Source organism: Calidris pugnax, unplaced genomic scaffold (genome assembly GCF_001431845.1).
Source record: "Calidris pugnax isolate Ruff unplaced genomic scaffold, ASM143184v1 scaffold133, whole genome shotgun sequence".
Classification (NCBI taxonomy): domain Eukaryota; kingdom Metazoa; phylum Chordata; class Aves; order Charadriiformes; family Scolopacidae; genus Calidris; species Calidris pugnax.
In genome coordinates, this window is record NW_015090977.1 from 3550252 (window position 1) to 3563937 (window position 13686).

General features: G+C 47.3%; 1 protein-coding gene across 1 annotated transcript; it reads left to right on the forward strand.

The window, feature by feature from the left end:
• The first annotated feature begins 18 nt into the window (after positions 1–18).
• On the forward strand, positions 19–12264 carry GUSB (glucuronidase, beta). The gene is made up of 12 exons (XM_014953112.1): positions 19–259; positions 2176–2364; positions 2737–2918; positions 3718–3860; positions 4378–4565; positions 5480–5632; positions 6399–6577; positions 6958–7104; positions 8233–8317; positions 9869–10045; positions 10674–10809; positions 12049–12264. The coding sequence occupies exons 1-12, from the start codon at positions 35–37 to the stop codon at positions 12204–12206; spliced, it is 1962 nt and encodes a 653-aa protein (XP_014808598.1). The 5' UTR covers positions 19–34; the 3' UTR covers positions 12207–12264.
• The last annotated feature ends 1422 nt before the right edge of the window (positions 12265–13686 follow it).

Sequence of the window (13686 nt, forward strand, 5' to 3'; positions counted from 1 at the left end):
GGACCTGCCCGTCCCGGGACTGCCCACAGCCAAGATGGCGGCGGGAGCGTCAGGCGGCGGCATGGCGGGGGGCTGCCGCCTGCTCCCGCTCCTGCTGCTGGGGCTGGGGGCGGCCGCGGCGGGCGGCATGCTCTACCCCCGGGACACCCCTTCCCGGGAACGGAAGGAGCTTGGAGGCCTCTGGAGCTTCCGCGCCGATTTCTCACCGGGCAGGGACGCCGGCTTCGCGCAGCGCTGGTACCGGCGGCCGCTCCGGCAGGTACCGCGGGGCTGGGGGGTGGTCTCCTCCCGGGAAGGGCCCTGGGCACACCGGGCTGCCTCCCTCTCCCCACAGCGCCGGTTCCCCCTTCCTTCCCCATCAGGCTTGTCCCTCTGCCTTGTGCCGAGTGCTTGGTCGCTCTGCAGAGATGGTTATTAATTGTCTTGCTAATTAGCCGCCGCCTCTGATTAGCCCGTCTTTCCTCAAATTGCAGCCGCTATTGAGCTGTCGTGGAAATAAATCAGGGCTGGCCTCACACGACATTTACCTGTCCTCAGCAGCACGGAGTGAACAAAAAAGTGTCTGGAAAGGGCACCCTGGAATTATTTATCCCAAAGTAGCAGATAAACAAGTCGTGGTGTAACAAATCCGTGGTGCAATTAACACCACGGCATAAAAGAGAGAGGCTATGCATTCTGTGCATAAAACGCGTGTGTCCTTCGTCATTTCTGGTTTAGCTCTTTGGGTGATTTTTTGCCAAATTGCAGAAAGCACCGTGCTGCTGGAAGTTCAGCCAAGAGCAGGGGGAGAAGGGGGATCCCCCTAAAGGAGGGCTGAGACGTGGGCGCTCAACCTCCTTCAGCCATCAGAGAATCTCCTCGAAGGAGATGCCATGGCCATTCCAGTCATCCCCAGACTAGGAAAACCCACTTCATAGCCCAGAGGTTTTCCTGCTGCGATGTTCTGGTGTCTGGCTGGGACACGGAGTGTCTCTGCAGGGCTGGTGCTGAGTCAGCCATGCACATGATGGCCTTCCTCGTTCTGGTCCCCACAGAAAGGTTTCCGTAGGAAAGGGGAAGCTCTCCAGCTGTGCACTTCAGGGTTGGGTTCTGCAACACCCCGAGGGCAGCGGGTGCTAAAAATGAGCGGTTCCATTTTGCAATAGCAGCTGGTTTCCTCGACCTTAAGTGCAGTAACAGCACTGCCTGCCTGTGATCCTCATATTAAAAATAAGAAGTGAGTTGGCTCTCTTGTCATCCTAAAGAGTCTACGTTGCTCTCAGGGAGCTACAAACCTAGGCTCATCCCAAACAGTCTCTGTGAGCCTTCTCTGGAGGATCTGGCCCAAAATATCTGATACTCTTGCCACTCTCCTGCTGCAGCTCTTCTCCTGACACGCAGCCCCCCGTGCCGGTGAACTGACAGCACACCAGCACCGCACACCGAACGGCTGGAGCTGTGCCAGAGGAACTGCAGTTTGTGGCAAGTCCCAGGCTGAAACAACAACCTGGGCATTTATTTCCCCTTCCTCCTTCATCCCTGATTCCACAGCACCAGGGCCATTAATAAAAGCATTTCCCTATTGTAAGTCAAGAGGGGGAAAAAAAGATTTGAACAGCTTCTTCCTGTAGGAGCAGGCAGGCTGAGGGACTTGGGTCTTTTTAGTCTGGAGAAGAGAAGGCTGAGGGGGCATCTGATCAATGCTTATAAATACTTAAAGGAAGGGTGTCAAGAGGATGAGGCCAGTCTTTTTTCAGTGGTGCCCAAGAGGAAGTGGGCACAAACTTGAACATAAGAAGTTCCACCTAAACATAAGGAGGAACTTCTTTACTTTGAGGGTGGAGCCCTGGAAGAGGCTGTCTAGAGAGGTGGTGGAGTCTCCTTCTCTGGAGACATTCAAAACCCACCTGGACACGTTCCTGTGCAACCTGCTCTGGGTGGACCTGCTTTGGCAGGGGGGTTGGACTAGATCTCCAGAGGTCCCTTCCAACCCCATGTGATTCTGACTTGTGTAGGACCTGTGACAGACCACACCAGTTTCTAACTAGTTTTTCCCAAGTATTTCCACTTGGGAAAGGGACTGTAAGGCTGTCAGTAGAAGGGGACACCTCCAGCAGTAAAGGTTGGACAGTCAAGAGAGTAACATTTCTTTTTTTAAATTACCTGTTCCCTTTCTTTCTGTGCAATTCTTACTAGACTGGTCCTGTGATTGACATGCCAGTGCCTTCCAGCTTCAATGACATCACCCAGGACCCCAGCTTGGAGAACTACATCGGCTGGGTTTGGTATGAGAAGGAGGTGCTGCTTCCTCTCCGATGGCTCCAGGACGACCTCAACACCCGAGTGGTGCTCCGTTTCGGCAGTGCCCATTACTACTCCATCGTGGTACGTTGTACGGAAAACTGTCCGTGTGTTTCCAAAGTCACACTGCACTAAAATCTGTCCTATGACTTCTTCAGCAAACACATCTCTGCCTAGATTTTTGTCAGTTTGCTATTTTCTTAATTCTTGGCTGTTTTCCTCCAGCCAAGAACTTGGCCATGTTTCCTCTCTTCTCTGATCCTCCAATATCAAGACCTAAAACATAAAAACAACCAAAACATTTCCTTGCTACAAGATTGTCCCAAATCCGTGTCTCTCAGTGACACTTGCTTATACATGACCCAGCCCTAGCTCCTTGCCTTCTCCCTGCTACGCCCGCCACAAAACCCCAGTAATCCTCCTTCTGGGGCTCACGGGTGTCTTCTCCTCCTGCAGTGGGTCAACGGAGTGCAAGTCGTGGAGCACGAAGGGGGCCACCTCCCTTTTGAAGCAGATATAAGCAGCATCGTCAAGGGCAGCCCAGGGATCCCCTGCCGCATCACGGTTGCGCTCAACAACACCCTGACACCCCACACTCTGCCTCCGGGCTCAATTCAGTACATGAACGACAAAACAAGGTGAGTTGCTGAAACCCTGTGCTGCTGAGCGTATCCCAGGGATGAGAGAATGGGAATTTATTCAGCTGCTGGTTCATAAGACCCTCCGAGCAACTTGGTTGTATTGGTTGTTATTTATGCCAAAATTAATCAGCTGAGCAGGGAGGAGTTTAAGCTTTGGTGTTATGAGGAGTCTGCACTGAGTTATTGCATGTGTTTTATACACAGGGAACTAAAATTAAGTGCCAAGTTGAATCAGCAGCAGATTGGAGAATCAGAATGGTTTGGGTTGGAAGAGACTTTAAAGATCATCCAGTTCCACCCCCTGCCCTGGGCAGGGACACCTCCCACCAGATCAGGTTGTTCAAAGCCCTGTCCCACCTGGCCTTGAACCCCTCCAGGGATGGGGCAGCCACAGCTTCTCTGGGCAGCCTGTTCCAGTGTCTCACCACCCTCACAGCAAAGAATTTCTTTTTGGTATCTAATCTGAATCTCCCCTCTTTCAGTTTAAAGCCGTTACCCCTCCTCCTATCGCTACACTCTCTGATTGACAAGCTTAAATTCAGCTGGAAACTACAAGTACCAGCTATTCTGAAGGACCAAACACATTCAGTGCATTAGATGTTCGTTAACTGGTAGTTCCCTTCAGTGTAGCAGCAGTAGCACTACTGAGAAATAGATCCATCCTGTTGTAAAGACTATTTTACCAGCTGGCATCTATTTTTACATGGCTGTTTTACGTTGCCAGCATCTATATGCTGCCTTCAGTTCATGTGTAATGAAACATAATGTAGCCATTTCTCCTGTCTTGCTCACTCAGGTATCCCAAGAACTATTTTGTACAGAACATCAGGTTTGATTTCTTTAATTATGCTGGAATCCATCGCCCGGTTGTGCTTTACACCACTCCTTCTGTCTACATAGATGATATTACTGTGACAACTACTTCATCAGAGAGTGTTGGTAGGTCCAGAACAATTACAGCAGCTACCTCAGGCTCCAAATGGAGATGACAAGGGCAGCTGAGAAAATATACTGCAAAAGTCTGATTGAATTTGTTTCACAGTGGCTTTCTCTTGAACCGGAGCGGGTCTATTGCACAGCTCAGCAGCTGCAAGAATATGATAGCGAGTTCAGAAGCAATAAGAAAATAAAGAAGCACTTTCAAAAGAGTAATGTTAAAAGTGAAAGGATGATCAGATGGTTCTCAAAGTAGAATTTCTCAGGAGGGGCAGTCTTCCTGCCACTTAAAGCAGGATTATATCTAAGTAACAGAATTGTGTGATACACAAATCTTGCTGGAAACTTCTGAACCTCTAGACAGGTCATGCTTCCTACATTCTATGCATGCCACTCTGTTGCTGTTCTACATCTCCCTAATTTTTTAATGCTGCTGTATGTGAAAAACCCTCTAACATTTAATGCATGTGTTTTTCCTTTCCTGGCAGCCTCTGATTGTCTTTTGTTTCCTTTGAACCAGCAATGGTGCAATATCAGGTGTCGGTTGTTGGCAGCACACTCTATTCCTTGTCCCTGAGTTTACGTGACCAAGAAGGGAAAGTGGTTGCTACAGGCGATGGGCCAGCTGGAAAGCTAAAAGTCCTGAACCCAAACCTCTGGTGGCCTTACCTGATGCACGAGAACCCTGGATACCGCTACTCCCTAGAGGTAACAGTGACATTTCTTCCTTTCTGTGTGCATTCCCTCTGACTAATAGTGTTAAGGAACCGCCATATGGCCCATCTTCCATACTCGTCTTCTCCCGCAGATCCTGTTCACGTGACCAGAGTGGCATTGCTAATTAGACAGTAATCAAATCAAGCTTTGCCAGTTTCCTGGATGCTGAACTGAAAGGTCTGTTGGTGTGAAGAGATGGGAACGCCTGGAGTGCACACACACTCTCAGATGCTTGCCCTTCACATTTAGGTCCCAATCCATCCCTTACCAAGGGACCGTTTGACACAATACAGGGGAGGAGATATCAGAAAACCAGAGAGTCTCTGAAGAGCAGGCTGCTAACTGCTTCCATGTGCTTTGCCATGCAGTGAGCTTTCTTCCCCCTCTGCAAGAGTTCAGTGTCAATAGCATGAGCCTGAAAGACTGAGTTAAGGATGAGGAGTGATGTAGATGCAGAAATCAGGGCAGATGAGCTGCTGTGAGTTTCCAGGGGCTCAGGTTTGTAGCCCTTGTGAGCATCTTGTGACACTTCAGTTGTTGGCTGGTACCAAGGTGCAGAGCAGAAGAGGTGCACCGCTGCCTTGCCAGGGTGGATGAAATGGCCCAGATGAGTAAGGGGAGATGAACAAACCCCGGAAGGGTCATCCAGGCTTCATTCTTCATCCTTCAGCTTCCCCAGCTTGGATTTCTGTTTTCTGTTTAGTCAGACCTCTCTCCTTCCCTGAGGAGATACATGGGGACCACAAGAGGTGGCCGAAGCGGTGGTGAGGAGCAGGCAGGGTGCTGAGGCAGGGCTGGGAAATGGACGGGCAGCCAGGACAACCCTTACAGACAAGGGGGAAGGAGGACAGGGCACCCCTGTGAAGCCCCAGCACGTCACTCGTGTCTCTCCTTTGGGAACCCAGGTGAAAATGCAGGCGCAGGTGAACGGGGCGTTGCTGGAGGACGTGTACACGCTGCCGGTCGGCATCCGCACCGTCCATGTCACCAACACGCAGTTCCTCATCAACGGCCGGCCCTTCTACTTCCACGGTGTCAACAAGCACGAAGACGCAGACGTAAGTGTGTGGTGCTGGCACCTCGCTTTGTGCCACTCAGGCAGCAACCGCTCTTACCTCCCCTCTCCACCCAGAAGGGGCCGTTTCCTCACACCCTCCTCCCAGGTGGGAGCTGCCAGGGGGCACATTAAGGGGACGCCATGCTCAGTCCTTACCATAGTCATAACATCATGGCTCATTGGCGAGCCCGGGCCCTGCTGGCAGAGGAAATAAACGACCCCCCCGGCCGTGGCTTCCAGTCAGAAATAGCGGCTCCCGGTTTCCCCGCCCCGGGAAATGCCGGTGGGGAAGATCCGTGCCGCGGGGCTGCGAGGCCCGGCCCGGCCACTGGGCGGCGCCACAGCCGCGCCGGAGGCCGCCTCCCCGCCCCTCACCTCAAGGGCGGGAGCACGGTCTCTCCTCAGGGGAGGGCACAGGGCACCGCCGGGCCCAGGCCCTGCTCGCCCCATGGCTGACACCTGGGACAGGGAGGGAGAGGGCGGCCCAGGCAGGGCAGGGCAGCTCCCCGAAGTGGCCAGTGCCAGCAGCTTGGCTGCAACCCCCGTCCCCTCTTGCTTCTCCAAACACCCAGGGTCTAACTGTGTGGGGGGCAGTTCCCCTCAGAAAGGCCAATGCCAAACACAGAGGTGGGACAGTCTAGAAATGGCGCCCAGGGCGGGAAGCACTCCCGAAACGAGCAGGGCAGCGGTGGTGCCCAGCTAACGTGTGAGGAGAAGCCCCCCACCTGGCCATGCAATGGGGTGTGATGTCTCTGTCCCCTCCCCAGATCCGTGGCAAAGGCCTCGACTGGCCCCTGGTCGTGAAGGACTTCAACCTGCTGCGCTGGCTGGGGGCGAACTCCTTCCGCACCAGCCACTACCCCTACGCCGAGGAGATCATGGACCTGTGCGATGCCTACGGCATCGTGGTGATCGACGAGTGCCCAGGAGTGGGGATTAAAATGCCGTAAGTGATCACTCAAAGGACCCTTCCCCTTGTTTCCAGCTTCACCCCTGTCGCCGCGTCCCCTTCCCCTCCCACAGCGCCCATTGTCCTGATAATGGAAGTACTTTGCTCTATTTAGAAATCGGCCCATTGCGCCATGTGTTCCTGGTGTGGTTGGGCAACCAGAGGGCGTTTTGCCACATGGCCATCGCGTCATTTGGCCTGGCCTGATTAGCAAGCCCAAACCACGGCCCTGAACTGTGCAGCAAGGCTTTGGGGAAATAGGGCAGAAGCCATTATTCAGTGTCCAGGCTCAGAGGCTTGAGTTTTCACAGAGAAAGGCAAAGGGGATGGATTTTATACCCTCAACTCACCAGATATCTCTTCCTCTTGTCTTTAAGCGAGAGCTTTGGGAACAAGTCCTTGCAGCATCATCTGGTTGTGATGGAGGAGCTGATCCGCAGGGATAAGAACAGGCCGTCAGTTGTGATGTGGTCAGTGGCCAACGAGCCGGCATCGGAGCTGCCCCCGGCAGCTTACTACTTTAAGTAAGTGCGTCTGCTTGTACACAGAGTTGAGGCTTGAATCTTGGCAGATGATGCAGCTTCCTCCTTTGGGATGGCACAGAGAAGTAGTTAAGAAAGAGCAAGCATTTTTTGGGGAACCCTGAAACAGTACCCACAGTTGCAAATTAAAAAATGTGACCACTGCATGTGTTGGACTGATGTTCAGAGACACACAACAGTCTCAGTCTGTTATTTCTGAACCAACCTATTACCCTCTGCAAAATTCTCAGGAGTCCATTGGTCTGAGCATCTCTTCTTGACCTAAGGGTCCAGCAAGGGCAGACATAATGGGAACAGGATATTCCTTGTTACCAGTGGAAGACAAGAGCTAAATTCAAAGCTGAAAAATAACCGGCCTTTAATTCTGAAGACAAAGTTCTTCAGTTAATGCTAGTTATTTCTCCCTACAGACCCCTGGGGCTTATTTTTAAAGAGATTTAAGCTTTGGATAGCCAAGAGTACCCCTGTAACGGGGTAGCAGCCTGTCCCTAGTAGCTGTAAGCACATTAAGAGGCAACTGAATTTTCATTCTTCAGAATGATCCACACCCTTCCTGCAGTATCAAGGCAGCAGTAGAGCTTGACCCTCCCATTCTCTCTCATCTCCCTTTTTCAGGGTTCCCTCAAAAGCAGCCAACCTTAGACTGCTCTGCCTGCTGTGGCATAGGGCTGGGGCCTCATGCTTTTGCAGGAACACGTCCCAAGAGCTGTTTAGAAATTTTCCACTACCCTTCTCACATTTTCATCTTCAAACTCACTGTCCCTTCTCCAGCTTCCAAGCTGCTGGCACCAACAGACAAATTAACGTGCCCGTGTCCAGTAGTTTCACTCTGGTCTCCTTTCAGGTGGGATAGCAACCAAATTTGTGACAGATAAAGGTCTCTTTGCCATGATATTTATACTCCTGCAGAACTGGCTAGAATTGCAGGCACTGTATAGCAAATGATCACTAAGTACCCTGCAGCATTTAATTAAAAAAACCCTCTACCTACTAAATCAAAAGCAGCTCCAAATGTCTGATGGCGGGTGGTGAAAGGACAGAAAGCTTGGGGAAATGGGGCTCTGCTTCTCCATGCTGTTGTTGAAGTCTTGCTTTACTGTTTGCAAACAGGACAGTGATAGCTCACACTAAAGCTCTCGATCCCTCCAGACCAGTAACCTTTGTGACAGATGTTAATTACGCTCTTGATCGTGGTGTAAGTTTACTTTATTTTCTAGCTCTTTGTTTTTAAAGTACATACATTAAATTTCCTTCTCTTGTCATTTGTTTTACAGTCCTTTCCTCCCACCTCCCCAAGTTTACTGCAAATATTTAACAGGGAGAGGCAAAAGAAAACTTACGTTTTTGTTTCTAGTACAAAGCATCTTATCCTGTAGTTGTAGTCCAACTGAAAAAAAATATCTGTAAGAGAGGAAAACAGTTCTTTGTCTTAAGTATTAAAGATCAGCCCCCTGGATTCTATTAACATTGCCATGCTTTGCTATTCCATTGATTGGGTTTTCACTTGCAACTAAACCAAAGCTTAAACCTCTTTAAAATGCTAACAGCCCTTGTGGAGGTCTAAAGAAGGAAGCTTTGCTTTAATTCCTGCTTTAAACTGCTCTAGATCTTCTTTGGCAGATGTCTGCTAATGTTGAATAATCGAGAAGCTCTTCCAGCTTTATAATTAAAGCCCCAGAGCTGTAGAAATAGCCAAAAGGCTCTTTCCTTGGATGTCTGTGCCTTAAGCTGGTCATAGTGTGAATGAAGGATCTTTAACACAAAAATAGGTTTCCAGGGTAGTTCCTATGTAACTTTTACTTTTTCAATATGGCTTTATACTACTTGTCAGTACTGTACAATAACACTTCTAGCAGGTGAGGTTGTAGGTACATGATACTACCGCACATCCGGGATACAGGTTACACTTTGTATTTTTTTTCTCCAAGCTGTGCTACAATGAGCAGGAATGGCCTCCTGTAACTCCAAGAGGTCTGTTCCTCTGCACCCCAGGAAAAGAAAAGCCATGGCCTTAGTTTTGAGGGTGCCCAGCAGGGACCTGCCCTCAGATATCTGTCACTGTTTCATCAGGCACACACAGACTCCGACATCCCGTCCCCACGAGCGTGTTCTGACCAGCTTGAGGAGACACAGAAAAACAGAAACAAAGAATACATCTCATACACTGATGTGATATTAGAACTTTTTTTTCCTTTTATTACAAAACATGTTAAGAGAACATTGAACAAGTTACATACAACATCACTTTAGTGGGCTTTGTGCCCTTTTATCGTACTGTCCATGTGGTAGAAATGGCATATAACTTGCAGAATGCTTAGTCTTAGTATTGCACCATTGATGCACAGATTTAGTTGCTAGTCAAAATATTTGACCACTAACTTGATAATCACATTCCAATACTCAAAAAAAAAAAGTACATCTAAATGTACCAGCAAGCCAGAGACATCTTGGAAACTTAAAAACTTCTAACAAACCTGAGGATGAAATGAGTTGATCTTGTCTAACTCTTTGATTCCCTAGATCTGTAGGAAAAAATGCCAAATTTACGCACTATTAGCTTGTTAGTTTTATCCTGCTTTTTTTGGGGGAGAAAAAAAATGTTACATTGGGAGGGCCTTAGTGTTGGGGGGAAATGTGTAATGAAACTGTATTCCATGAAATGAAGCAAAAGGAGGATTTTGCTTTACAAGTGAAGGTTGTCTACCCCTAGCCCTGTGACAAAACACTCTCACCTTGTTTTCTGTAGGCTCCTTATGTGGATGTAATTTGTGTAAATAGCTACTTCTCCTGGTATCACGACCCAGGCCACCTGGAAGTTATTCCACTACAACTCACAGCACAGTTTGAGGACTGGTATAAAACCTACCAAAAACCAATTATCCAGAGTGAATATGGAGCAGACTCAGTTCCTGGACTTCACAGTGTAAGTGTTATAGATGCCATAGATGGAAAAAAGCATCGCCTACAGGGTCAGCAAAATTTAATTAAAAGACACAAGTACCATTGAGCCTGCCTTCTTAGTTTTGAGATCCATTAGCTTCTGAGTGTCCAAAATATGCCAAGATTGTAATCCTGCTCCACTGAAATGGATGAACTTTGCCACTGACTAACAAAGGTTAGATTCTACCGAAAGAAAAGGTTTTAACTTTGAGTAGAAGCACTGAGCACTTTGAAATCTGTACTTCAGTATTTGTAGAAAACACTTAATGGGAAGATACGACCCTGGAGAGCAGACAAGTCATTTCATGATGCTGTCCTGCATCGAAGGGGGCAGCACTCTTACACCCATCATGATAGAACACCATTACCAAGCAATACCACAAACTTCTCCCCAAACCTTATGGCCTTATGTTTGTACTTTATGTAACATCAGTAGTCACTAATCATCACCAGACAGCCATTGTTAATGCAGCAGCAATGAACAGACCAAGCAATTGTAAAGCTTGTTTTCAGGAAGCAGGTCCCCAGTTAAGTAGGAAATTAACATATAGAGCCCCTGCTGAGATCAACTGTCACCTTCATTCAAGGCCACCTCTTTCTCCTGGCTGTAGGATCCACCTCTGATGTTCAGCGAGGAGTATCAGAAAGCCATGCTGAGGGAGTACCATTCCGTTTTTGACAAAAAGAGGAAAGAGTATGTGATTGGGGAGCTCATATGGAATTTTGCCGATTTCATGACTAATCAAGGTAAGCTTCTATTTATACTCTAAGCAACTCTCCATCCTCCCTGCAAGTTCCAAGTGGTTTATGATACACACAGAATACTGTGCTGTAGAGTAGGAGAAAAGGGCCCTCTGCTTACCAAAGACAGAGCACAGCTGGTTTCTGTGACAAAGTCCTGCCTGTACTTAACACATCCTCTCTCTCCAGCTTGAGCTCCTACATGTCCCACCTGCAAAGATGCCACCCAGAACGTGAGACAACACCCTAGGGCAGAATGCCAGGGAAGCTCGTGAGCAGACCCAGGTTACTTTATTTCTTGGCCATCCTCAATTCAGAGCCTCGGTCAGCTGTTAGGGATGAGTCTCACTCACTTCATCCTTCATCTACAGCTGCCTTTAGTAACACAGCACCTTAAATTATTATTAACTTGGTAGAGGTCTAGCACTAGAGGACCAGATGCCACAGCAGTAGACAGCTATCCATCACGATGCTCCATCCACTACTAATAAGTAAGTGCATTTGCAAAGTGTGGGGCATTACTTAATCTACAGTGCAGTCACACAGAAAATAAAACAATTACAACTCAGGAGACCTAGTAAGGAACCAGTTATACATATGCCACCTGCGGTGAGTTAGGATGGAGAACAGTCAGTGTTAACTTCAGAGAAACACCATTAGGAGTAATCTGTAGAGCACCAGTATTGGTATTACAAAGCTAAGTCATCGGAGAGAAGCGGTCAGAAGAGCAGTACCAATATCAAATAGGAGGATGGAGAAAACGTAGACAGGTTCACATACACATCTGCAGTTCCAGTCTCTCTACGTGTTGTGATCCTCTTCTCTAGTTTCCTATTAAAACTAAAACAGGCAAAAAGGATACAGACACCACTAAAGACAGGACAGTCAAACAGTTAGTAATCAACGTTTTCACCATCAAATTTCAAGGTGGAGCTAATGGCAGAGGAAACATCTGCTGTAAATATAATACTGATCAAGTTAATGAGCACACCTGAATTAACTGTCATCGACTTAACAGCTGTAAATACAATGAATTGCAGCAATATTACTCAGTTACATCAATTAGTCTTGCCAAGATGACACAAGTTACATCTGCCAAGTTCCCCGTTGTACCTGGCTATCTGTAGAAGAAAGTGCATAGGTCTCTTCCACCTAACCTGATTAGTACACACATCATAACAGTTCACAGTAGGAGATGTAAGAACATTTTATATATACTTGATTTATTTTATAACTTCTCTACAGGGACCACACGTGTTTTGGGGAACAAGAAAGGAATATTTACCCGCCAACGACAGCCCAAATCAGCTGCGTTTGTTCTTAGAGAAAGATACTGGAAGATTGCGAATGAATCGAGCTGTCTTCCTCCTATAATAAAATCACATTCCCTCTTTCTAAAATGAAATCAAAAGGTACAGTGGCTATGCTGAACTTGTTCATTAAATTTCTCTTTAAATAATACTTATGCCTGACTCAAGTCTTGCACATCTAATGCAACTTTTAGTCCACCTCAATTAGTGACTATGATACAAAGCAGATCAGAAACACTACTTTCCTATGCGTAGCCATGTCTATAGGCTTCCTGTTTCCAGGTAGTAAAGTGAATATTCAGAGTTTCAAGGAACTGAAGTTAGAGATCCTGACTGAGGTATCTGTTTATGGCAAAAAATAAAATAAAATTAAATTATCTAAATCAATGCTAAAGACTGAAAAAAAAATATCCAAGTTACTCTAAATGAACATCACATCCCTCCAATGTAAATGAGGTTTTCCAGTTACATCCCCCTAACAGTTAACACTACTCAGATCACAGCAGATTGTCCACAGGATTACTGAGGAGCACAATTTAAATAACTTCTCTGGCTGGACAGAAGGTATGTGCCTGGCTGAGAAATTCTGAGAGTTCACAGCATTCAGGAAGTGTATGAACCACCCCTTCGAGAGGATACCCGACACTCCAGTACAGTATAGAATTCATACTACAGCAGCAAGGGGGAATATGTAAGATCAGTAGGTACTACATCAACTGAACTTTGTTTAAAACTATTTATTTTAATCACAGTACCAGAACTGCCACTATTAGATGCAGTTTTACCTTCCAGCATGGAAGGGCTTCCTTCACATTACATTGTCACTGTGCACTACAGTTAATAGGAGCTGAGGGTAAGTTTGATCTAAACCTTTTTGATACTGGCCTGAAGCATTCTGGGGTCGGGTGATGTGTAAATTAACATGCACACACTACTTTAGACAGTGACATAGTGTTGTAACATCCCTTTCACACTGCACACCAGTCTTAGAGGACTCCAAAAGCCAGGCTTTAGGCTGCAAGAGATGATGCCAATAGTCACAGAAGAGCTCGGCACGCTTAGTCTGCAAACTTCTGATTGCAACATCCCAGGGTTGTCCCAAGAGCAGCATCACCCGTAGCAGAACCACAAGATTGGAGGCTGCCTGGTAAATTTTGGAAGCTGGCACAATTATGTGGTTTCATTATTCCAATTCACAGATACCGTGTGAAACTCTTGCTCTGACTATTTTTTCCTGCAACTGGCTTTTCTGCTAGTACCACCAGAAAATTACCAAAATGTCTGCCAATATAAAGAAAACATTTGCTCTTACGTTGTGTGGTGGCCAAATTCTCTTTCCTTTAGATGTGGTACATTAGAAACCAACCCCACCTTCCACGCTGCCTCATGCAGAGTAAGGACATACACATTCACTGCAGACCTCAATTTTTCTTGCGTTTTTAAGGGGAAAAAAAGAAACATACAATCAACATTCTGTATGGTTATACCATGTTAGGTCTACAGATTTTTCTATATCACTAAAAACCCAGAATATAAACGTTTATCCATAGTAAAAAGACGCTTGCTCAAGAGT

Bases quoted from the DNA above. Each gene is read 5' to 3' on its own strand.
- GUSB (XM_014953112.1), top strand. From the start codon at position 35: ATGGCGGCGGGAGCGTCAGGCGGCGGCATGGCGGGGGGCTGCCGCCTG. The intron at 2,365-2,736 runs GTACGTTGTACG...CTCCTCCTGCAG, and splicing joins CCCATTACTACTCCATCGTG to TGGGTCAACGGAGTGCAAGT. The intron at 6,578-6,957 runs GTAAGTGATCAC...CTTGTCTTTAAG, and splicing joins GGAGTGGGGATTAAAATGCC to CGAGAGCTTTGGGAACAAGT.